The following is a 25,984-nucleotide window of genomic DNA, read 5'->3' as shown; positions in this document are numbered from 1 at the left end:
TTCTGATTGGCAAGCCCAAGAGGCTCTGTGGTTTAGACCACAGTGCCACCCGTGTCCTGCTGTATGTACTTTAGTGTAAATACTGAAGCATAAATACTTGAGGTTAAAGGTATCTCAAATAGTAATAAAACTTGTGAGGATTTTCGAATGCAAGGCTGATCCTGCACTTGCAAGGTATGATCCAGCATATATCCCTTTGGTTTGGATGGGTTGCTTGTGAATTCCTGATTTGGCATTTTACCTATATGAGCCTCTCTCCTTTTTTAATCTTTATTCCATTATCAGAATGGAGCTAGTTCACATTTCTGAAGTAGAAAGACCCATAGGCCAATATATTAGGAATTCGATTCCAACAAGATTTTCTTACCATTTATTCAAAACTAAATTTTAAGACATTTAAGAATGTCAGATTTTCGTATGATTAGAAAAAACACACCTTTTTTGATGCCATAAATCTTCATAAGGAGGGTTTCTAAAATATAGTAACGTGTAAGTAACAGTAAGCAAATAAAGCACGGAAAATACAGTATGCTTGAGCTGTTTGATTCTTCTTCTTAAATGAATATACACCCGGTTGACTTCCCTTATACCTCTAATTTTACTGTACAGAGTTCTTTGCACGTATGCCACAGCTATATCAATGTGATACCAAGAGGGAGTTGTGGAAAGGAATTAACAGTAAAGCCTGTTCACTGCTCTGGCAAAGCTATAATATAACCCCCCTACACACACACAAACACACACACACACACCCCTTGACAACTGCCAAAACTGTGATAAATAGGGTGAAATGGGGCCTGTGTTGCAGCTAGTCATACTCAGAACTGAGTGCGTGCAGCAGACTAATTCCATCATCTATCTTAAAAGTTCAGTATTTGTCTTCTACTCTTAGGTGAAGAGAATTCCATATCCATACCTTACCCAACATCATGAGCAAGGCAAGTGCATATGGCAGGGGTAGCCAATACTGTTTGACTCCAACTCCCATCAGCATGGCCAACGGGTTTGGAGTTTTACTGCAAGGACAGCTGGGAGGGCACCATGTTGGCCTTTGCTGGCACATTGCTTCATCCACACCATTGCTTTTGGTCAGATATGGTAGCAGGAGGATCCCTGAAGCAATTACAACACATACAGAGATGGGGCAATGGAACAGACCAACGGATCATTTATCCTTTTTCCAAAAATGCCCAGGAAACTTGCAGGTTTTAGCAATATGAAAGGCTTTGGGTGTGACCAGGCCTGCGCACCCAGGTACACGTACCCAAGGCCACAGGGGGCTAAGGCAGCCAGGGGGCCCCTCCAGGGACCAGCTGCTTTTTAAAAGTTTATTCTAGCAAGACTCCTGCTACAGGCATCAGACAAACTCTGCCCAGGCTCACGGGGGGAATCAATTGATGATGCCAAGAGTAAAAATTGGATGGAAAGGTTTTATCCATGCTGGTTAAATAAGGTGCAAAATATAAAATTAAATATGTTTTTCCTGTATGCTTATCTACATAAAGAAACACATACATAGTCATTTTAGCATTTTCTTCCTTATTTATAGAACTCATACAGCACACTACTAAAGATTTCATTAGATATGGCTTCGGTGTCAAAGGCACACAACGGACTGATTTACCAACAGAAGTTACACTAAAATCTACATATAAAACACTGCTAGTTCAATAAAAAAAAAAATATTAACAGCAAACGGCTCACTGAAAAACAAATGCATCCAATTTTTTTCCAAAATGCCGACTAAAAAGGCCATGGCAGCTAATATTTAAAAAATGAAATGCTACAATACAATTCTGCTGTAAACAATAAAATACTGTACAGTTCATTCTGTAATATACCTGCAAAAGAAAGGGAACGTGCTTCAATGCTGTATGTTGTTAAAAAGCACACAGTGGACTAATGTTGTGTTAATGCTCTATATAAAAAAAAGTGTTCATGACAACTGAATTATTTACAATCATAGTGCAAGCCAGGCTTGATAAGAAAACCAGAATACACAGAACAGCCATATTCACTTTTTATCTTTTTAACTATCATATAATACATCTAATTTGCGTTGGAACAATATTGTAGCTACATATACACATCATGATATCTATTGATACATTTTGCTTTTAGTTTACAGGGGCCTAATCTGGCCCGCCGGTCAGTTTAATCCAGGGGTCCCCAAACTAAGGCCCGGGGGCCAGATGCAGCCCAATTGCCTTCTAAATCCGGCCCGCAGACAGTCCGGGAATCAGCATGTTTTTACATGAGTAGAATATATCCTTTTATTTAAAATGCATCTCTGGGTTATTTGTGGGGTATAGGAATTCGTTCATATTATTTTTCAAAATATAGTCCGGCCCCCACAAGGTCTGAGGGACAGTGGACCGACCCCCTGCTGAAAAAGTTTGCTGACCCCTGGTTTAATCCGTCCCCCGTGGCAGTCTATTTCCTGGGGTAAAACCCTAAAAAAAAAAAAAAACCTCAACAGCTTCAATCCTAAAAAAAGCTCAACAACCTTGGTTGGCCCTTTGGTTGGCCCTCACGGCCCTTCACTTCATCAAATCTGGTCCTCTTTGGAAAAAGTTTGGACACCACTGAGTTACTGTGTAAAGGCTATGAGTATTCACTTTCTCGCTTATCCTCCAGCATTGAATACACTATTGAATCAAGAAAAATAGATGTTTTCATCTAGAATCTAATAAAAATCCAAATAAAGATTTGGACATTTCTCACACCTATAGCCGAAAAATTCTATTAAATATAAAACTCTGACTCTAACACCCAAGACCAGCATAAATGTAAGCACACAGCTACAAGGGTGTGAGAAGGTAGCAATTCAGCAAGAATCCACCATAATGGCCATCACCTACCGGTACATAGTACAATTAGATTAGGAAGAATGGGCACCTTTTTGAACAGCTGGCTTTTTTATAATACCAGCCAACATCAAAGGAACAGCTTCATTGATTTAAATGGAAACCCATACCTGGAATTATTTTGATACAATGTATTCAATGGAAGCAGTTAAAAATTCAGGCTGCAATCATAAACATACTTGCTTGAGAGTAAGCTCCAATAAAAATACTACGATTGCACCATTAGCATTAAACATTAAGAGAGAATCAAGTTTCTTAAATGGAAAAATGCACATTTTTGCAAGCACTGCGGGCTTCTGAGCAGCTACCACTAATTTCCACAGCCTGGAAAGATCAAATATTTAATGTCACTTAGGTGTTTTACTTTGGCATTCTGTTCTCAAATAATATAACATGCACATAAAGTAATTTTAAGTGTGGACTTCCAAAGAGGTAGCAGTGTTACTCAGTTGCAGGAAAAAATGAAACAAAAGAAGTATTGTAGCGGTGGGGGGGGGGGATAGTCTTTCAGAAACAACAATGTTTTTACAAATTGGACATACCGGTAAATATATTGACTGCAGTGTTTGTTAGTAAAATAACCAGTTTGCATTTATTTTCCCAACAACAATTTTATACTGATGCAATACACAACAGCCATGCTACATTAGCAGTGGTTCAAGGACAAAAATATAGTATACTCCTATAGCAGGAACACTACAAATTAAGGGGGAGAGATCCAAGGATCATGCACAAAGTTGCACACATATTCCAGGTTTTTCTAGTAACCTTTCCTACTGTAGCCCCTTGCACACATGCACACTCATACAATGCACAAACACAAAGAGCTGAGTATCATCTGTACTGTATTGGCATTGGATATTACCTAAAGACCACAACAGAAAAAGAAGTTTATGCACAATAGCACTTTTTTGCAAGAAAATCTTTTGAGATCCTAAACTTTTAGTATGATCCTTATACAGGTCTACGCAAAAGTAAGTCTTATAAATACATAAAGAATTGCAGTCTAAATGGAACAAGATGAAAAGTAAAAATAGGCTTGGCATTGTTTTCTACAGATGAAAGTCACAGAAACCCAAGAGCTGTCATATCCCCATTCCAATGGATGAGAAACTAAGCATTTAACTTTGTGTTTAAATCCAACTATAACATACTTCACATTTGCCCCATTAGCGGTCTATATGATTACACATATAGACAGCGGTTTTATACAAAAGCTTACACCAGGAGCCGTGCATTCAGGATAGCCAAGTTGGTCGGAGTCTGCTGCTGATCACGCCAAGATTGCATGTTTGATTGATCCCCTAATGGGACAGCTGCATATTTCTGCACTGCAGGGCCTGGACTAGATGATCCTCAGGGTTCCTTCCAACTCTACATTTTTATGATTCTGTGATTCAGAAATGTGGGCCCAATTTTAAGGAACTCCCTTTCTGTTAATGTCAGACAGACCCTTACTATTGAACTTCCAGCTTTTTCTTTTCCAGTGGGTATTTTTACAGAACTCTGAATTAATACTTTCAATTTTTAATCTTTACTGTACTGGATTACTTGTATACATCGCTTAGAGCAGGGGTAGGCAACCTAAGACCCATGGGCCACAAGCAGCCCACAGTTGTTGTTTAACCGGCCCATAAACTGCCCCCGAACCGAGCCACCCACTTGGCGAGTCCCTGCGCGCTGTGCTAAACCAGCGCAGTGTGGGGACTCACTTCCACGGCACAAGAAATTGCGTCTGCGCAGATGCCGGAAATCTCAGGCACACGCAATCATGCATGTGCACAATCCGGCCCATGGAGGGATCTCCGCTGGAGTGAACTGGCCCAAGCGAGGTAAACCTTGCCGACCCCTGGCTTAGAGATTACTGTGATTAACGGGAATATAAATTGCTGAAATAAAAATAAATAAATATTATTAAAGAAGAAATATCATCTTCACAATTCCACTAGTTTCAATGGGACTAACTCCAAGTGAAATGCACATAAGATTGCACCCTTAACCGACTAGTCTTTTTTAAATAATAATAATAATAATAATAATCTTAGTCTAATAGTTTTATTTATTTATTTATATAATCTATCTGAAAGATAGCAACCATACAGGATAGGATAAATAGGGATTCGGTGGGGAATCTTGAAGCCACCCCAAAATTAAGTGGTTTTTATTTTTGTAGAAACAAGCAACAACAAATCGGGCAGTACATGATACAGCTTTATCAAGTCAAATAGTGTGTATAGTACGAATATGTATTCTACACTGATGGTTTTTTAAAATGCCAGTCTGAAAATGATAGCAGCCCAATATGCAATTAGTTGTTTTAATCGTTCCCATGACAGCTATAGCTCTGCAAGTACCCCCTGCCTTTCCCACTGTTAGGGGAACCGTGCTAATTATGGTCACTGCAGCCATTGCACGGTCTGTGCCAGGAGTGATTGGCAGCCTTGGATAGCAGAAATTAAAATAAATATATATCTTGTTTTACTTTCATAGTCAATTATTGCCCAAATGACTGGGAGAGAGGAACTACATCCCTGCCCCCCCATTAGTAACATTACACTAATACATTCCTTAGTGATACTAAAGTTGGTGCTTGTTAAAAAGTTCAAGTAATTGATGATGAAGTCAGCAAGATAAACATTGTTCCACTAACCCCCCAAGAGCATTCTACATTTCAAAAAACCAACTGATGGGAAGGGAAGCTCCATAAACAGTGATAACTACATTGGGCTATCGTATCCCTTTAATTTGCCATTCAGTAATATTTATTCAATATTTAGAAGAAATTGTCTCTGCCTGCCATGGCAGCTCTTCTAGTTGTTGCAGTACTTTTTCGCCTAATTAACAACTGGGAGACACACTTTTGGCAGCTCTTTCATCCCTATTATTTCCTGTTGCTTGGCACAAAAGCACCATTACTTGTACTGTACCCCTCTTAGTGATGGATCACTAATTTTTAATAAGCCAAGCTACCAAAGAATGGTAAAAAGATGTAAAATGTATTGAACCAACAAGAGTAAACAAATCAAGGAGGCTGTTGCCATAACATGGAATCCCAGAACTTTTTCTGGGCTCTGCTTCTGGATGGGTTTATCAAGAGTAGCACAATCAGGAAACAATAACGCTCACATTGATGCAGAAGCCAGAAGCCTGTTTAGACAAGTGTTTTGATTTCTTGTTGAAAAATGTATCTCTCTATTTAAAAAAGGCTACAATAGCAACAGCATTTTTCTTGCAGGAGTTTTGCCTTCATAGCTTTCCCACAATGTTCATTAAGTTATCCTACAAATTCTTATCCAGGAAGAATTACCACAGAATCCTAACCCAAGAGGGAGAAAATCTATGCAGCAGTTTAAAAATCCCCTTGATACATCAAGCATAATCCTTAGTAGTAGGTTTATTAAGTTGTATTGTTGACCATCATGCTGAAAGCTTGCAAATAGCTGTGGAATCAATAAAGGGTTCAGCACCTAGCTGTCTTTCATATCAGTAACATAAAAAATATGCAGTTTGCCATTCTGGTGGCTGCAGGGGACTATGTGCCAATGCCGCAACCATGCTGTGCTTATGTGTCAGATTTCAACATCTCTCTCTCTCTTTCATGAAACAATACATGCACATGCAGTGCTGGTAGATCCTGCCTTATTAAGCCCAATATGGCTAAACAGGCAATAGTTTTAAGATTTTAAATATGTGGGTATCTCCTTTTTAAATTCCAAAGTAGTGCTATTGAAGGACTCTGCAAATACTGACATTCACTCTATACAGGAATGTATCTAATGCCATCTCAGTGATAACCAGCATATAATTCTGAATTATCTCAACAGTGAATCCACTGAAATGAATCGTGCTTAAGTTTACATGTTACTAGCCTCACATAATACTGCAATGTTGCCATTTTACTACTGACAGAATTCTCCATATTCATGAAACAAATGGCAAACTTAAAGGCTTGAACCAAGAAACTAGACAAAGGATACGGTTGCAAGCTGGTCATTTATAAACTCAAAAATGTTTGAGAAATGAAAGGTGAACAATTGTTTTGATGGTTATTTATTATTATCAACAGCATATATTGTGCATCTTTCCAGAATTGTAAAGAAATAATGGGTTCATTCTACCGATGGAAAGGGCCTTCTGTTCTTGGAAGATCCAATTGTGGATCCAACTCCTGCAAGCCAAAAGAAATTCCCCCTTCCCCCTACAAAACCCAATACATCTTCCAACACCGTTCAATAGAGCACGGGTGTGGGAAGGTATATGCAAAAGACACCTTCCCCTTCTCCAGCCGCTCCCAACCCCAGTGGGAGCAATATGCCACCCTATGGGAAATCTGGATCCAAGGCAGAAAGAATATTTCTGAATCTGAAGGCAATTCCATTTTTTCAACGTGAGCCAAACTTCAATCATTGCTTGACTCCTAAACAAATCAGTAAACAATGCAACCCAAACATATACTTAATTATGTTCACATAATAAGCTGACCTGGAATGAGAAAACTTGATAATTGATATATTGGCTATTACTCTCTTGTTCAATATTCCTCTGCCTCTAAGGAAACAGCTCGCCACACACTCCAATAACAGGAATAATAAAACAAACCCAAATCGAAGTATAAGATGTTAAAAGCAAAGCCATCGTATTATTTTGTATAGTGTATGATATAAACATATGGAAAGTAGTCCTTCTGTGACAGAATAGTGCAACGTAGAGGGCAAGGATTCCAATCAGACTTTTGTGTGTGAAATTGTACTTTAATATTCACTGTACTCTAGCACATTAATTACTGTTCATATATTTAAAAATTAAAATGTTGTTTCCTTCATGATAGGAAATAGGAACAAAGGGGAAATTTGCCGAGTATGTAAAAATTATGTCCAATGTTAAATAAAGCCAGTTTTAAAAATATATGTACTCCAACAAAAAGCTAACTAGACGATGAAAACAGCATTTTAAACACAGAACAAGATGACTTTGAATTAATATGCAGCGCTAAAGCTATGCTATAGCATTTCAGTACTGTTTCAGCGAACTCAAAGGCAAAATAGAGACCTCATACATATACTGTATCGTATAATTCAGAACGCCAAACATCTAATGTTTTAGTCTATGTAGTCTTTCCATTCCCCATTTCACTACGGTACTCACAAGAGCTGAATAGAATAGAGCCATCCAAAATGGAGGTTTCAAAAAGAGCTTGACGCGAACTGAATTAAATTGGAGAGTAAAAACTAGCCTTGGAAATGGCATCAGCAGTTTGGCAACACAGCTCCTTGCCTAAGAATTGTGTGTACACACACAGGCATGAACACACACACACAAATTGGAAATCTGTGGGATTGGTCATATAATACAAGATGCGTATAGGAGTTCCTCAATATCTGTTCCTTCTAGACTGATGATAAATTACTTAGCAGAATTTTATATGGCTCTCTGTTGAGAGCCATGAGCTACAGGACAACTTACTTTTTGTCCCACAGTTTCCCCGTCATAAACCGCCCCCTCGCTCGCCCCTATCCAGTCCAGATCCTCAAACTTCTCTTTAAACTTCCAAGCTCATTATTTTATTTTTTTAAAAAGAGGTTTTGGGGATTACATGCAAGAGCAAGTCAAAGTGAAGTCGGGGAGGGGCAGCCGCAGGTACATACTACCGGTAGCAGTATTTTCTCTTTCATCAACTCTTGCACTTAATTCCCCAATCAATGTATGCTTTTAACTCAGGAATCAATATAGGCAGCAATTGAACTGGGTACATACAAGTCACCCACAGGATCTCCACTTATTGGTGTAGTTTTAATAATTGTTGTTCAGTTATTTATTCCCGAACACTTCTTTCATTCACTGCATTTTTCAGAAAGATACTGGATGCTCCCCCCCCCCCAAATAACTTACGGAAGACAAAGGCTCTTCAGTCAGAAGATAAAACACCAGAAGGTTTTTACTTGAAATTTAGACTCTGAACTTTTAGTAAGGTTTAAGAACAAAAATTAGACTTATATTTTATTTTCCCCTGGAATGACAAATAATAATTTGACAGTACATTACCATCAGTCAACTGTCAACTATATCAAAGATGCTCTTTGGCAACATAGAAAGAAGACATTATAATGTGTCTTTATGATTAGTGCAATATTAGTCACTGTAAAAGGAGAATGGCATTTGTTTTTATTTTCAAGTAGGTCATACTCGGAGTAAACTCACCAAAATAAATCAATTTCAGTTTATCTATTCCGAGTATGACTTACCTGAATATCACAGATTAGTTCTCATTTTTTTGCCTTTGAGGGCACAAAAGTATGAGTACTTATTTATTCTCTAGTTGATTCTATTACAGTGTATACTAAGCTCATCCAATGCTATTCAGATGTTGGAAGGTGAACAATGTGAAATACTACTTTTTGTGTATGATGATGGGTATTACACTCAAGTTATCTTTCAACAGTTGTAATATCACTAGAAAGTGGTTTTAAAAATATTTCTCTTCTAAACTCAGCATCCAATTTCTCAATGACTACACATTTAAACATAAATGGAAGAGCAATGTGTACAAAAGGAAATTGTTCTCAAAAGTAAATACATCACTGTCAACCTGTGAAAAACTAGGTTAAAATAATTCCAGAAGTTGAATCTCTAACATATAAGGAACTGTTTATTTGGCATTTTAATACAATCTATTAAAAATAATTAATAATATGAGCTGAATTTATCCTCTTGGATAGTCATAAGTATCTCTAAGTACTGTTCCCGCCTAGTAATAAGAGAATCACCCCACAATCTATTCTTGTATAGGTTTTATAATACTAATACTACTAATAATAAAAGTTTCAATACTTTAGCAATGTAATGCACTTTATATTGAGTCAAATTTTAACAACCAACAGTGCCCCATAGTTTCATATACATTAGACACTTACTGATGACAGCAAGATACAAAATAATGAGAGAACAGCTGTCAATTTAGGATCCCAGTCAATAAATAAAAGCCATGATGCAGCCAAGGCCAAGCACTCAAGCCGTGTTGATTATAATGGTAAATATTCAAACACTAACTTTTCTACTGAAACAGAGCTATGAAAATCGCCGGGATTTAGGCTGCAATCTTATACTCACAATGGGTAAGGTTCATTGAACTCAATGGGGTTTACTTTGGGGTAGACCATAATGGGAATGTGATGTTCAGTATTTAACTTTTGTTGAACTGTGTTCAGTTTGTAAACAAACGAAAAGCATATCTGAAATCCTAATTAACAAATATTCCTATAAAAGGTTTGGGCCTTAAGAAACAAGAATACTTTGTCAATTTATATTAGAGGCATTATTGCTTTTTTTATTTTTCAGTTCAGTATCTCTCCAACATTACATTTCCCCTTACAACAGTGTCCTTGTATGTAGCCATGTCTCATCTTTAAGTCATCAAAAGCAAAAAGGCCAGGATTCCTGATGGACTCACTGCATTCATTTGTTTTCTCATCCCAGCATAATCTGGAATATTGAGGGAAAGCACAGAAAGGAGCATCTTTGCCTGTCTGCCCCTCACAGTAGACCAGGCTTTTGTGTCCAACAAAATAACGTATCACCATTAAGAATTTGCTTGCTTCCTTGCAAAAGAGTAAAATGGGAAAATAATTAGGCAGGTGATATTTTTTTCATCCCTCTAGTCATGACCATCTCTTTTAAAGAGGAAGGCACATATAGCTATGGCTCGCTGGATAGGTTTCCAAGTGAGAATCTGAACTGTATGGGGAGTCCATTTTAAAATTCCCAAGGCCTTTCAGGGCCACAATTTTCAGGGTAACACAATCAAGTAAACCACATTCAACAACCTACTGAATGCTTTTTCTTTGCACTTTTAATCACAAGAAATTCACTGACTTTGAGATAGCAGTCCCTCCAGATTGTAGCTGCCAATAAAATTAGCATTTGAAATATTAATATTCCTTATACATAAATAGGCTTTCTTAAGAAACTAAGACTGCAACCCTATGTATCTACTTCAAATAGAGACTACAATCCCTACAACACTTAAGATAGTGGGACTTCAGAGGAAATATTCATAGGATCATACTACACAAAGTTAGGTCTTCCCATTTACCCACAAAGGCATATTTTTTCATACGATAGTATTAATAATACACAGAGAAATGATGTAGGATTTGGAGATAAAACTACAAGCGCCAAGCATAAAATAAAGCAGAACCCCTCTGCAAACCACCGAGCTGAATATTTCTGAGAAACTGCCAAATTCAGTTAAAGCTGAAAGCTTTCAACTTCAATAGCATCTCTGAAAGCTAACCTACTTTAAGGCCTGAGTTACACAGTGAAGGAATTAAGTGCAAGGTTCAACTTAAGAATGCACTTAAGTCCATTAATTTCAGTGAGACTTGTATCAGGAAAAAACTCATATCAAATGTTTGCAAGTCAGACCAGGCCCTCTTCATCGCAACAAAACCTACAGTGTATTGAAGACGATACATGGCGCATTTTACACTTATGCAGTCCCGTTCACAACAACTCTGATAAAGCAATATTTGTGGCAACCAGTCTTAGTGTATCTGACGATTTTATTTTATAAGTGTCTAACTCAGAAGTAAACCCCATTGAGTTTAACAGAACTTACTTCCAAATGTGCATGGGATTGCAGCCCAAGACTATAATCATACACACATTACGCTCTACAGAATACAGTTGGACTTACTTCTGTGTAAACATGCATAGGACTGCACTGTCCATTAGATAAGTGCCATTTGGCAAAATTTTATACTTCTCAAAACGCATAATTAAAAGTGTAAATTTTTTACTCAAGCTTGCACATGCAACAGTGAGGAAATATAATTAGTTTTTATTTATAGGTATACAAATATTCCTAGGTTAGTGCATGTTTGACTTTAGTGTAATTACTTATATAAGCAAGCAGTGTTAACTAGCTTTTACACTTTATGCAGCCTGATATAATCTAGATATTGCGATGGGGAGACAGTTGTGCAAAACACAGCACTAGGGATCGCAGACCATCTGCAATGTCAGTCTTTGCTTGACACACTAAGTATTTGAAGGATAAAGCCCTAAAACAGAAAAATGATTTCTTTATGCAATTTTTGGGAAACATAATACTCATTTGCTTCAGAAGCCTATGCTTCACCTCTCAAAGCTGCCCAATCATTGTACAAGGGTTCCAAACAGCATTCAGCTGTTCTACATACAGTTCTTCAATGTAGACCTTTTAGCCATAAATATAGCTATAAAGTCTGATGTCCATATATAGTCTTATATAATCACAAAACTACCCACATCATTGTTTTTTAGGACAACTTGCCAAATACTTCTTGAAGTAAAATCACCCAACCATTTTAGAAATGGCTTACAATTACTGTCCTGATTAACCGCTACTATTAACTGATATTAGTTACAATTGTATGTATTCAATTAACTTACATTAGAAAGGAATAACTACAGTTATTCTCTTTCATGATTAAGAGTTTTACTAAAATAGCCAAATACTACTGAAAAAAATTATGTCCATCCTTCATATGTACACGCTGACCATATAAAAACTTAAGTGTACCAACTTCTGCACCGTATTGAAGCCCATATATAGAGCAAAATGGCTTCTTACTGAAAGTTCTTAGTGGTAAGTCATTTACTGTTCATTTGTTTAATTTGAAGTCTTTTCTCTGATGCTATATATGAGGCTTGGATTATATAAAATCTAAATAAATGAGCTTTTGGGGAATATACATTAAGCTTCAGAAATTACACACAAAATATTAAGTGTTCTTTTATGGAAATATTTTGCACTTGAATTACTTCTCAAAAGTTTTTGTGGTTTCCCAAATTTGAAGTACAATACATTAAAAAACAGTATTTTGTTTGTCAAGTGATAGCCACCATCTATCACTCTGCAATTTTTAAGAGTTGCCCAGTTTTTTTAATTTAAAAACTCATTCTTATAACTTGTGATGGCATCTTTTTTTAAAAAAAAACCATTATGGGTGTAGTACTTCTCCTTAACCATGAATTATAAAAATAATGGCAAGTTCTCTTAACTTTTAATATCTTATGAAGCAAGGTTTTTCAGGTTCAGTAGAGCAAACAGCAGACATAAAGCATGCAGATATAAGTGAACAATTCTAGAAAAGAAAAGAAACTCTAATTATATTGCGTTAAATATGAGCTTATAGTGACTGTGAAAGAGCCATATAGTTTAAAACACTTTCAATACTACAGTGTTCTACACCCTTAGTTTCAGGAATTTATTCCCATATCAACCTTTACAAAGTTCTATAACTCGCTACTCCTCTGCTATTTTTTTTATCTCCTCTCTCTTACACACCATTTTATTGGCACAAAAGTTATCATTTAAATGGGCGTTATCCATGTTCACTGTTTTAAACGCTCTAGTTTTGACCCCAGTGTTCCATGGATTATTTATAGTGAAGTATTGTACCTACATCACATCTTTAATTAATACCATAAGAGGCAAAGAAGCAAACATTTAATAGCATGCTTTGATTTTCGCAAAAGAGCAACATGTGCAAGTCATTTTGTCAAATTCAAAGCAGCAAACATTTCCGTTTCACAACTACAGTAGGCAAATTCGGTTTATTATTTCACCATCTTCAACAAATACACATCATTTTTTTTTAACTTTTATTCTAAGATGGGACAATCACCCTTAAGAAAAGATATATTGGGGTGGGAGGGAAAGCTTCCAGATTTCTGCCTGTTGTAACAGTTGACCAGTTTTACTTGTGGCTGCAGTTTTCTCTTTGATATGGTGGGAGAGAGGTGGCAGGTTTCAAAAACACAACTGTTAATAACTGTCACCAAGAAAATTAAGCAGAAGGAACAGTATTAATTGTCACACACACCACCGCATTGTTTGTTTTGCTTGAATTACCACACACAAAATTAACACGCCAAACTGTCTACTGAACTCAAGGTACTTAACAAGCAGTTTTTAACTTTGGCACAATATATTCTGAGGCCATTCTCACATACAGAGCAAAACAGACTTTGGCAGGCACCACAGATCTATAAAAAAACATGACCTGCGACAAAAATCAATGTGCTAATCTCAATTCAAGCAGCCAAATCGGTAGCATAGCACAAAGATAACATAAAATAAAATGACCAGAAACTCACTTGAAGTAGCAAGGTAGGTTTAGAAGACCTAAGGAAAATTACTTAAGTCCACTTTAACAATGCAACCCCCTCTCCAACAAAAAACAAAAACCAACTCCTAAAGTACTGAGATGCCTTATTCATACTGTGGCAGCACTGGGAAAAGATTGTAATTTCTGCTACTGTAAAGGGGGAGAGATGTGAGCAGCTCAGCAAAACTCCCATGCAATTTTGATGGGGGAGTTTAGAAACAATAACAAAATAGGTTTTATTTGCACTTACTATATTTATTGAAATGCAAATAGAACAAAGGAACACAGTGAAAGATTGTTTTAACACAATCTTAACTGGATACCTTGTCCTGAATTAGTTTTATTATTAAACATGTCTCCCATAAGAGAACATCCTTTCTCACGCTCTCAGTATCATCTCCTGATGATGCTAACTCTCTGCATAAAGCAGTCTAGATTCACAGCAGATTTCCTCTGCATTGTGAGAGCATCACCAACCATTGGACTTGAATTTGCTCTGACAGCTTGAGACACCCTTTTCCATGAGAAACCTGCAAGTCTAGGGGATCATCTGGCTGCACTGAAACTTGGGGGGTATCATTACTCAATTAACCCAAGTCAGCTTAGGAGTAAGATTCATATACTCTTACCCCAGGCAAAGAGATGGAAAGAAGAGCAGCTGGAAAGCAAGGCAAGTACTTCTCCTTTACTGACTCTAACCCTGACACAGAACAGGTGCCACATGTGGCTACAGGCAACCACAATCCACAAAAACTAAATATAACAAAAACAGAACCACTCTGGAAAAAGTCGTAACGTGCTGAAAAAGTTTGAGGTTCTTCCTGTAGTCACTTGCCAAAAAAAAGTTCGCTAGAGTAAAAGGATTAGAATTTCTCTGTTAAAAAAAGATCTACCAAAAAAAAAAATTGGTAGCAAGGTACTAAGGGAAACACACACCTATATATCACAGGCACACACTTCCTGGGTGTATGAGTTCACCTATTTGCTCTCAGGAGTGATTCACCACAAGTTAAGAGATGCGTGCCTAAGATAAGAGGCGCATTCCTTAGGAACGATCAACAGCCAAGGATTGGAAGTCAGCTGCGCTGATGCAACCCAGAAATAACAAGGCGCAGGGCGATGCCTCCGAAACTACAGACCAGGGAAGAAAAGTTTGTCCCCTTCTTCCAAACAAGGGTTCCCCCCCGGAGGATGCCCAACGGCTGGTGCTTCCAAGGGAGAAGGCAGCCCATCATCTCCTTCCCTTCCTACATCCGATCCTAGAGCTGCCGCTGCCCCCGGGTAGCCCAGCATCCCTGAGAAGCATCGATGGGGGCTCGGCACAGCCCAGCAGCGAGCGGCGCCTGAGAGCCGCCTTCGCCCTCCTTACCTGGGGTTGGTGCTGTTCCAGTAGACGGCGTAGCGGTCGGCCACCGTCTTGGAGCTGGGATCCTGGCTGAAGACGCACATCCAGAGCACCAGAAAGAGCAGCGTCAACATCTCCACGTGCAACATCACTCCCGGCCAACGAGACACACACAACAGCAGCAGTAGCGGCAGCACAAGGGGGGACTCGGGGGGTGGGGAGAGAGGGGCGAAGGAGGCAGACAAGGCGCTCCTTTCTCAAAAGACAGACGGCGACAAGGAGGAGAGAACGAGGGAGGAAGGAGACAAAGCCACACCGGAGTCACAAGACACCAAAAACACACACACACAAAGAGAAGGGCGAGGGGCCGCCAGGAGATTCCCCCGCGGGGGGAAAAGCCTGCGCCGCGGAAGGATCCTCCGGGAGTCTGCGCGCCCCGGCCGGGGGAGCTGGGCGCCGAGCTGGGCAGCAGCAGCAGCAGACGGAGGCTGAAGCGGCAGCAGGAGCTCCTTCAAGGCGGCGAGCCCAGGGCGAGACATGCACCGGCCCGGCCCCCGTCCAGCGCCCACGATGGGCGGCCCCGCGGGCCAAGCCTCCTTTTGCCGGAGGGGTTTCCTTTCGCCCGCCCTCTCGCTTCTTCCCCTCTCTCCTCTCTCTCTGAGGAGCCTTTCTTCTCCTCCTCCTCCTTCTTCCCGCCTTTTGGCGCGAGGGGCTCTTGAGGGATCGCTCCGAGGCCGGCTGAGGAGAAGCGGGCAGGAAATCCTCGGAGGAAACGGGGCGGTGGGAGGCAAGAGAGAGAGAGAATGAAGAGGAGTGAGGCGAAGTCCACTTCTGAGGCGCCTCTCGCTCGCTCTCTTTCCAAGCTGGAGTTGGGGAGTTGAGGCGCCTCGCTCGCCTACTGAAGGGAGCCTTCCCGTCTCTTTCCCCACCCCCTCTTCCTGGGTGACGGACGACCAACAAGCGAGAGGAATCCACAAGACCCAGACCGGAGTGGGGGGCGGAGGGTGGGCAATGCCGTGCAGGAGTTGGCTAATCCTCAGGATAGGTCAGCGCCGAATGGCCTCAGGAGCGGCTTCCCTGGTTGGGTTGGGAGGGAGGGAAGGAGGGAGGGGGCGGCTGAGGGAGAAGGGAGAGAGAGAGCGCGCGCCCCTCGCCAACTCCGCCGCTGTTGCTTCGCGGTGCAGGCGCCTCGTCTGTCGGAAGGCAGGAGCTGCTGCTGCCCGAGCCCCCTCCCCACCCCTCCAGGCGAGGCGCGGCGGCGGCGGTCTCGCTTCCTTTCAGCTTCGCCAAGTGTCTCGGGGAGCCGTGCAAGGTCCAAGTCGCCCCTCGAACGTCAACTTTGCAAAAAGAGAGAGGAGGAGGCGGGAAGATGAGGAAGAAGAAGCCTCCCTCGCCGACGACTACATTCGGGCGGGAGGCACCTTCGGGGTCTGGCCCGGCAGCAGGCAGCTGCTCTCAACCGTCTTCTGCAGCAGCAGCAGCAGCAGCGCAAAGAGAAGCGGGCAAATGTCTCTCTCGCGACTCCGGCAAACGAAGGAAGCAAAACTCGAACGCAGAAGAAACAGGGATCGGAAAACGCAACGAGGATTGGAGAAGCAGAAGTCAACAAGCTACCAGAGAGGGGGGGGGAGAGAGAGAGAATTTACGAGGGGGGAAACATATTTAAATAGTCACGCCCCCTTTCTTTTTTTGCAACGACCGGCTTCTTCCTCGCGTGTAAATCCGGCGGCGGCGGCGGCGGCGGCAGCATCCAAGGCAAAGCGAGGCGGCCAGCGGGGTTGGCGGTGCCTGCGCGCAACAGACAGCTGCGACGATGCCTACACGGGATGTGTCCGGAGAGAGATATATATACACATCCACATGCGTATGGGTGTCAGGAGACGAATCTGGAGAGAGATCCTCCGTTTGTGGAGGTGCGGGGGTGCGCGCCCGCGCGCGCACGGAAGAGGCGCAGTCGGCTAGCTGGGAGCAAAGGCGCTGCTGCTCGATCATGTGGGATTTTTTTGCATGCAGTTTACTTGCGAGGTTGGCGGCGCGCGGGGGGGGGGTGAGCCGGAGCAGCCAGTCACGGCCCAGGCTGCTGTTTGCTTACAGATGCCTTCTTCCCCGGCGTTCTCTCCAACGCGATTGGGTTCCGTGCCTCGGAAAGGGGCGTGGCCTTTCCCCGGCGCCCCGCCCCGCTTTCCAAAGAGACGACACCCCGCGCAAGCCCCGCCTTCTGCAAAACCTGACTAATTGAATTACAAGGAGTGGTTCCCTCGGTGCCGCAGGTAACCGTTTCCGCGTGGGAGACGGCGCAGGATCGTGTTGGGAGAGAGATGCCCTGGCGCTGGACCTCCTTTTTCTTCCCTGCGAGATCGGGGAGCGAGTGGTTACGAAAGCCGTCTCGCCAGTTCTAGTGGACGGGGTTGCGGCATCAGCTGCAGGAGGGAGGGTGGGTGTTTGCGAGATCAGGGGGAATCTAGCTTCAAACTGCAAGTCTAATCTCGCACACGGTGTCTAATCAACATTTCGAAAGTTTAGCAGTCTGGAAAACAGACTTCTGAGCTGCTTTGTTCCGCTTTTAATCCTCTCTTCCCCCCCCCCCCCCACCAATGCTTTTCTGCGCCGCTGAATGACGGGTCGGCGGTGCGGCTATAAATTAGTTTATTTAAGGGGCTTATAAGCGAGAGCTGGGGTTGCCTTGCTTGGGTAGCGCAGTTGAAAGCAAGATCCACGCAGCTAAGTATCTCTTCGCTAAGTATTTAGCTGAATGCGGCAAAGGGATTCACCTGAAAACCTCTCTCTCCCCCCCCACCCCCCACATTTATTTGCATCGAGAGAAGTAGAAGCCAGGGTTCCTTCTGGAGCTATTTTTCATTCTTAAAAGGGCATTCGCCTCGCCCTCCGCCAGCAGCTGCCCTGCTTACGCTGCGCTACCCGGAAACTAGCCCAGGTGACCTTCCTCCAGAAGGCAAACGAAAGGGCTGTTTACACACGAATCAGCCTTCGCACCAAACCACACCCTGCCGAAGTCCAAAAGCCATTTGAGGGACGATCGCCAGTGGCGATTTGCAACAATCCATGAACGGGTAGTTCCGAGGAAGGCGCGCCACTGAGCCCCCTTTGAGTTAACCTTTCATCCTCCTAAAACTGAAAAAGTTGGGGAGGGGGGTGAGAATAGAAGGAGGGGGAAAACTTTGGAAGAGAGACGCACATTCTGGTGTCCGGAATCTTTGAGGTTGAGGTTGCCTTCCTTCCTTTGAAACGGCTGGCTTTTAATTTGAGGCGAAATGTTTTCCAAGCATGATGTGGCTATATCTGCTGTGGTTTCCTCAGCAGATGAATAAAAAAAAAACCCACCCAAGCATCATCATACTCTCTCGTCTTTCATCCGCTTGGCTCCTTACTCTGATTTTCTCTGGGCTTTTCAGTCGTTTGAAAGTGCCCAGACTCCCTCTAGTGGCAGATTTTAAAGCCGCACTTTTATCTGCAGGGCATTTCTTAATTCAAACATATAGGAATTTTCGCGACGCTCACAAAAATCACTTCCGTTTAAATCTGTTAGGAGGCTCGGGCTGGGAATCCAAAAATTTCTTCTCATTCCTGCTTCACCCACTCACCCTCAAGCCGTGCAATAAAATAAAATAAAATAAAAATCCCAGGACCACCATGTCTGCATTTTGTGTTTGCCCTTAATTGCTGCTGGAAAAGATAAAGAAGAAATTTATGTTTCCTTATCAGTAAGCAGGCTTTTTTGAATTAGCTATAAGCACTACATAGATGTCTGTCTGTGGAAGCATCTAGACTGCTGTCCATTGCTATCACAATAGTTGCATGCTGTCATGTCAGCAGTTAGGAGGGAGAGGGGAACTAAGTATCAAAATAGGTTGCATTATTAGTTCCAAAATATTACCAGCACTGATAATTTCCCTTTTAGGAGTACCTCCTAGACCTAGACCTAAAACGTAGCCACAATAATATCCTGTGCCCACTGTGCCTTGTCACATAAGAACACAACAGTTAACCTTCACAGTTGCACCACAACAGCCACTTTCAACAATATATAACAGACACTGCCTGTTTTAAACAGGTTGAAGGCAACCCAAGGCCAACACAGTATACTGTAGATCCAAACACTACAACCGCAGAACTTAGCTACAAAGACAATGGTTGATAGTGCAGAAGGCCATTAAGTTGCTTATTAAGAAGTGTTTTCCTTTTTTTCATCAATGGGATTGAATCCAAGTTTTGAATACATGTGCCATGGGGCAAAAATACTGTTAACAGTATTTCAGGGGAAGGGCTCAAAGTTATTGTAATCATTCTGGATTTAAAGCAGGGGAGGGTGACTCTGGTGTAATATTCTGCTATTGTTCTTGCTGTTCTTTCATTACATACAAACACATGCCCTGCATATAAAAAAGGATCAAATAAATAATAAAGTAATGTTTCAGTTTTCACTAACAGGTGTTAAAGTGAGAAAACAGACTGCAAGAAAAGTGTCCCAGGTCTACTTTATGCTTGTCACTGAATAAAGGACAGGTACGGTACAGACAGAATAATTATGAATCAAGTAAGCTAGACTTTTTTCCGTTTTTTTAAAAAGAAAATGTCAATAGTTATTAACAGGACTATTGGATTAGCAAATGTCATAACAAAAGCAATTCATGTGGGTGTATTGACAAAAACATCCAATCCAATGTCAGCTCATCTGATCATAGAATTATAGAGTTCGGTGTCCCCTCCCTAGGTGACATTAAACAATTATTGATGTCAAAGTTATAGACTATTTGTGCATGCCAATAAACACCTCTGACCTTGGTCTGTAATTAATGGAATCAAAAGGTCCATGAAGAAGTGATTTTATTTATTTATTTCCAGGATTCATATCCATAACGTACAGTAATTTGAACTATGCAAACAAATATAACCCAATAGTCATAAGTCTTTCCCCAAAATGCTCATCATCATCATCATCAGGGAATGTTAACAAATGTTCTGATTCCGTATAAAGCATTAAAAAGAAGAAGAAGCTTGAGGTTGGTTATTGCCAGGGAATTTCAGGAATAACACTGAGAATACCTTTAAGTCTGGAATGCATCATCTATGGCTTGTTATATACCCAATATAAATTCTGATTAATAAATACAAGTGATACCTTATAGTGAGCCAGACCACTGGTTCATTTAGCCCCCATAATCTACATAATTTTGCAGGACCTCAGGCATGGGATGTTCTCAGTCCTGTTAAATTTTTTAAATTTTTTTACTAGAAATGCCAGAGATCGAACCTTCGATATATGCCTCACAGGGATGCGTAGTTTGTGTTTTACCATGAGTTATTGGTCTTAAGCAAGCGAAACTACATGACCTAAGCCAGCTTCCAAAAGGCCAGTTTTAAGGACTATTTCAATTAACAAATGTCAGGATGAGAATTGATTCATAGATCTTTTTTTATGTAGCAGTCACTGCAAATTGACATTTAGAGAGAATTCCACACGTGTCCTGTGAATGTCCTGACATGTTTTGAGACAAAAGATTACTATTACCCAGAAATTCATTGAGCCAGAAGCTGGAAAGTTCCTGTTTCGTGTTAGTGCATACCCCCAGACTAGCCATGTGCCAACATGTCTAAAAAAGTAAACGTAGAATTGATTTCAACTCTTAAAGAACTGTGAAGTGCATCTCTCTTGATGGAGACTTCCCAAAACAGACATACACAAGCATTAAGAATGGGTGGGGTGGGGAGAATATTCTCCTTCCAAAATCAGTTTGATCATTTTTGTGCACAAGCTTTTATATATTGATCCATTTCTTTAACTCAGTCCATAATATTTTTTTACAGTGGTTTGTGTATGTTAGATACATCATACCCATCATCTTAACATTCATTTTAAAATATAGCTTCAGAAGCCTAGTTTTTTTTTACTTTTTTTACTTAGTTTAGTTTTTTTACTTAGTTTAGTTTTTTTACTTAGTTTACTTTTTTTTACTTACTTTTTTACTTTTCAGGTTTTAACGGATAATGTGGTTCGAAATAAATGTTTTAAAGCTTTGTTGAAAAACATGAATGAAGGTTTCTTTTAAACAGCTGTTTATGATTGATTTTGATAGCTCTATATACACTTGAAATGACTGTTTTTATCGCCTTAAAGATATGGGGACAGCCAGTGTTTGAAAAGCTGTTTTGAGTCCCTAAAGCCAAGGTTTGAAAATTAATTATTACATGGCATGGTTAATAGTTATAAATCCTCCCTCCTTTTATTTTTAATACATTGTACTTATAGCTTGTAATTAAAGAACAAAACATGTTTAAAGGTATTTAGGAAAAACGCTTTGGGCTATACATTACAAGAGCTTTCTTTGTAGCGTACCCGTGGGCGGATTGCAGACTGCAAATATTAGTGAGTCAAAAGTTTTATTTCATTAATTACCTTTTTTGCGCAATGTAGTCCTATACTGAAATGAAAGGCTGGAGGAGATTGGCTTCTGAAGATCTCGTGTCCCTAGAATTCAGTCTGAGTCCATTTGAACTTCAGGAGGAGGAATTAAGGACAGGGGCAAGAGAACAGAGCCTGCCTGTAGCTCCTTGGTGTGTACCTGGGAGGAAAAGCATGGTAATTGGACACTAAGGTCCAAGGATCACACATCAGGTCATCTGAACAACTATGATGTGCAGCAAAATGACTTCAGCATTGCTCTTAACCAAGCTATCTTGTGAACCAGTGTGTGACTGAAGCTGCATGATACCTCCTTGCCTCTAGCTATTGCCTCTTAATAACGTTATATCTTTTTTTTTCTTGACATGCAACAGCGGCAGTCTGCCACCGCTACTACAGCTGAGACATGTGTAATATATAAATCATAAATCCATTTCCAAGGGAACCTCTAGAAGGCATTGCTTGGTACAGCTGCTGTCTTCTAGTGTTTCCTGGTCTCCTGGCATCTTTAAAAATTCTGGTCAATGGAAGAAGCACTTGGCCTGGTCAGAGAGCCAAGTCTACTGGATGTTGACAACACATTGTTAGCTGACACTTACAAATAAGCTTCAAGATTAGCTCCTTCTTGGACACATGACATGAGCCCAGTTCCAAGCCATGTATGCATGTTACTAAACCCAGAAGACTTGCCACCTCATCATGTTTATTTGGCAGACCACTTTATTGCGAATTTTAGTGGGGGGCTAGAGGTTCCCAAAGGTACTAGTATATATCAATAACACATCCATAAGAAGATAAAGCTTAATATACACCAATAACACCTTTCCTACCCACACCTCTGCAGTTCATCAAACCTCGGTTTACTATATTGTCCTGATTCATGTTCAGCACCTCTAACTCAGAGATGTAGGACTTGTAGTCCTCCAGATGTTAGGTGCTAGAGCGCTCATTATCCCTACATAGGTTGGAGCCAATGGTAGGTGGTGTCCAACAACACCCGAAGAGCCGCAGGTTCCCGATTCTTCGTCTAACTATACATAAGCCTCAATTTGGCCAGACACTGCATTGCCACTGAAACTCAAGAAAGCACTCGGAGGAAGGAGGAGAGCTGGTTGTGCCACCATGCCAAAAGTTATTTTTCAAGAGAGGCAGAATAGCTGCAGATTTGAAGTTCTCTCTGCGAGTTTCATTGGTGGTGGAGGAGCAACATAATTGGTTTATCCAGTCTGCTTGGAAGCACGTAGGGACACCCAAGCGGAAGCAAATATCCCTTTCTCTCTTCTTCATTTGAATTTTGAAAGAGGTGCTTTAGTGGATCTTCACACATCATTTCAAAGTGAAACAGTCACCAGAGCTTGTAGAAGGGGAAGTGCTGAATCAGAAAGAGTAATTCTGAGATGCATGGACATTGTGAGGCTTCTCAGAACATTAGCGCACAACAGTCAAAAGCTGCATAATGATGGACAAATTAAAACAGGTGAATTAAATCACAAGGCAGGCATCTAAAGGAGTAAAAGCAGTAACTTTTTATAAAGTTGAGTGTTTTTCTTTACAAGTACATATTATTTATAGCTTTACATTCGCAAAATCCACCATCAGAATTAGATCTGGATGAAGCGGTCAGTAGCAAATAATCACACCGGACAGGACATTTCCTAAGCTTCCAGCTCCTATTGCAGTATACTGTAAAGGCTTTTGTTTTAAGAAACAACTGATGTTATCTACTGTGCAAATATTAGCACTTTTTCTGATAAAAAGAAAGGAGAGCAATCCTTTTTTAAGAACAAGAACTAAAGCAATAGGATAAAAATAATTGCATTAATACTTTCTATGCATACATTGAACATTACAATTTTTATCTGCTGCATATTAAGCTACAGTTCATAGTTACAATTTTACCAATAGGCATTTATCTGACACAATTTTACCCATAGATACATTCATCTGATACATTTATCTATTTCCCTTTGCCATTCACAACACTGTTTTGCCTTATATGCATACCATAAATCTGGTCCTTCTCTCCACCCCTGGCTTGACTGTTGTACCAACAGGAACAATCTTCTTGTGCCTCAAATAATAAATATTCCATTGACTTTAGGAGAGTATTCCACAGTATTACATACCAAATATTGAGCTCTGTGTGTGTGTGAGAGAGAGAGAGAGAATGAGAGAGATACTACATGTTAATTTGTTTTTTTAAAAAACCTTTTCTTATTGTATTTCATTCTTTGTCTCAATGCTAAAAGCAATTCATCTTCATCCATGGTGTTTAAATATTGTATTTAATTTTATTCAGAGATACTCTCCGAAACCAAAGTGCTCAAATGTGGTTTTGTCTCTTATCTCATAAGGCTCTATTGATGTGACCTAGCCCTTGGTGATTATGTAGTTAGCCTACAGGGGGATAGAAACAATTATATTAAGCTCTATGCGCTTCAGCTAATGCACTGGTGAGGTCATCAACAAGGAAATAGTATTAAGTGCATTTCTCATATACACCATAGTGAGGAAACAAGGAAGATTTTTGAAAAAAATAAAAATAAAAATTTATTGAGAACACACATTCAGCCTAATTATTCTGCTCTGACTCTGATGATTTTCTGAAAAACTGAGGTCAGACATCTCTTGCAGCCACAATGCCTCATGCTTGGAAAATGCATGTAAATGTATTATTTATACACACAATAACAACAATATTGTTTTCTGAGCATTCAAAGCATTTCACATAATCTGTAAAACCCTTTAAATATTTGTTTGTTTGTAAATTAAGCCAGGATAATTATTCTCCTATTGCAGCGCATAATGGCGGGACCCACTTCTTTTGTTGAAATTATGTTCTATTTCATTTCAAATGCCGCTAAGTGTTTTATAATTGTAATGCTTTTGCTTGTTTTTTATCATGGTATGTTCGGTTGCTGTATCCCGCCCAGGAATCTTATGGTAAAGGGCAGGTAAGATAAGGTTACCAGATTTTTTTTCAATGAATCTGGGGACACTTATTGTTCGCTATGTGAATGCTGAGAAAGCTGTAAATCCGGGGACTGCCCCCGGGAAATGGGGACGTCTGGTGACCTTAAGGTAAGAAATCCTATAAAGATGAAAGAATACATTATGCAAGGCCACTGACAAAAACAAAAACAAAAAAACCCATGCCATATCAATCTAACGTTTAGTGAGGCAAAATGTGTGACATGATATCCTTCTGTTTTGAGAGTTTCCCTGATACCTATTCCTTTTCATGGACTGATTCTGGAGATATGGGTAGGGATAGCTCTGCCACAGTGACCCAGGCAGTGGTAACTTCAGGAATCAATTACTGTAATGTGTCTGAATGGTGCAAGAGGTTCAAAATCCTACAGCTAGGTTACTGAGTGGAGCTCCTGACTATTGGACAAAAGTATAACACCACTGCATGAGCTGCCAATTTTCTACTGGGCCACGTTTAAGGCATTAGCCCTAAGTGACCTGGGACCAAACTATCAGAGAGAATGCCAGATCTACCCAGTCACTAAGGTCTATGGAGGTCGTCCTGTTTGTTCTGCAGCCCCCTACAGCTCAGCTCTTGAAAACAATTCTGTTGTGGTGTCCAGTAGTGGTCAGCGAGCATGGCAATGCAGGTGGGTCAGCGCTGCTTACCTGCCTTCCCAACTCCCAAGTGGGGAACACAGTGCGGTCCATATGCAGCGGCAGAGCCAACTGGACCCTCCTATTTCTGCCCCTGCACTGAGCTCCTTGTGCCTAGGCCTTTCAGAAACCAGAAGCAATGGGAAGGGAGGTGAGCAGTGCTGCCCTGCCCGCGCCACCCTGCCTACCACAACTGGTAGTGTGCACTCTTTAAAGTAACCCCCCCCCCAAAAAAAAGGAAAGAAGCCATGTTCCAACAGTGATGCAGTTTTGAACTGACAGTTAATGCTGCTCAGTTTGTTTTTTCCACTGCAATGGTATTTTATTGTGAAGCACCTTGAGATGTTTTCAAAATAGGTGGTATATAAATATTTCAAATAAATAAAATGGAAACTGGCAACGCGATAGCATCCCTTTGTGTACAATGGAGTGGGGTAGCAGAGCTGGGGGGGGGATCCACATCTGGCAACCAATGCACCCCTTTGGTTTCAGATAGTACATGGGTCTAAAAAGTACATGGGACACAAATTTTAATGGCCCTGTAGCAGCTATGGTGGCTCATTTATCTGAAGTC

At 40.8% G+C, this 25,984-nt stretch overlaps 1 protein-coding gene across 2 annotated transcripts in view; it reads right to left on the bottom strand.

The window, feature by feature from the left end:
* The window catches only part of EFNA5 (ephrin A5), a 209,180-nt gene extending 189,350 nt beyond the window's left edge, over positions 1 to 19,830 (bottom strand). For both annotated transcript variants that reach the window (XM_035099900.3, XM_035099901.3), the window contains exon 1: positions 15,387 to 19,830. In XM_035099900.3, the coding sequence (XP_034955791.1) occupies positions 15,387 to 15,511 (125 nt within the window). In that variant the 5' untranslated portion in view covers positions 15,512 to 19,830. The remainder of the gene's footprint in view (positions 1 to 15,386) is intronic.
* Between the last annotated feature and the right edge of the window lie 6,154 nt (positions 19,831 to 25,984).

Source organism: Zootoca vivipara, chromosome 10 (genome assembly GCF_965207765.1).
Source record: "Zootoca vivipara chromosome 10, rZooViv2.hap1.1, whole genome shotgun sequence".
Classification (NCBI taxonomy): Eukaryota; Metazoa; Chordata; class Lepidosauria; order Squamata; family Lacertidae; genus Zootoca; species Zootoca vivipara.
This window is presented reverse-complemented; position numbering and strand designations above follow the sequence as displayed.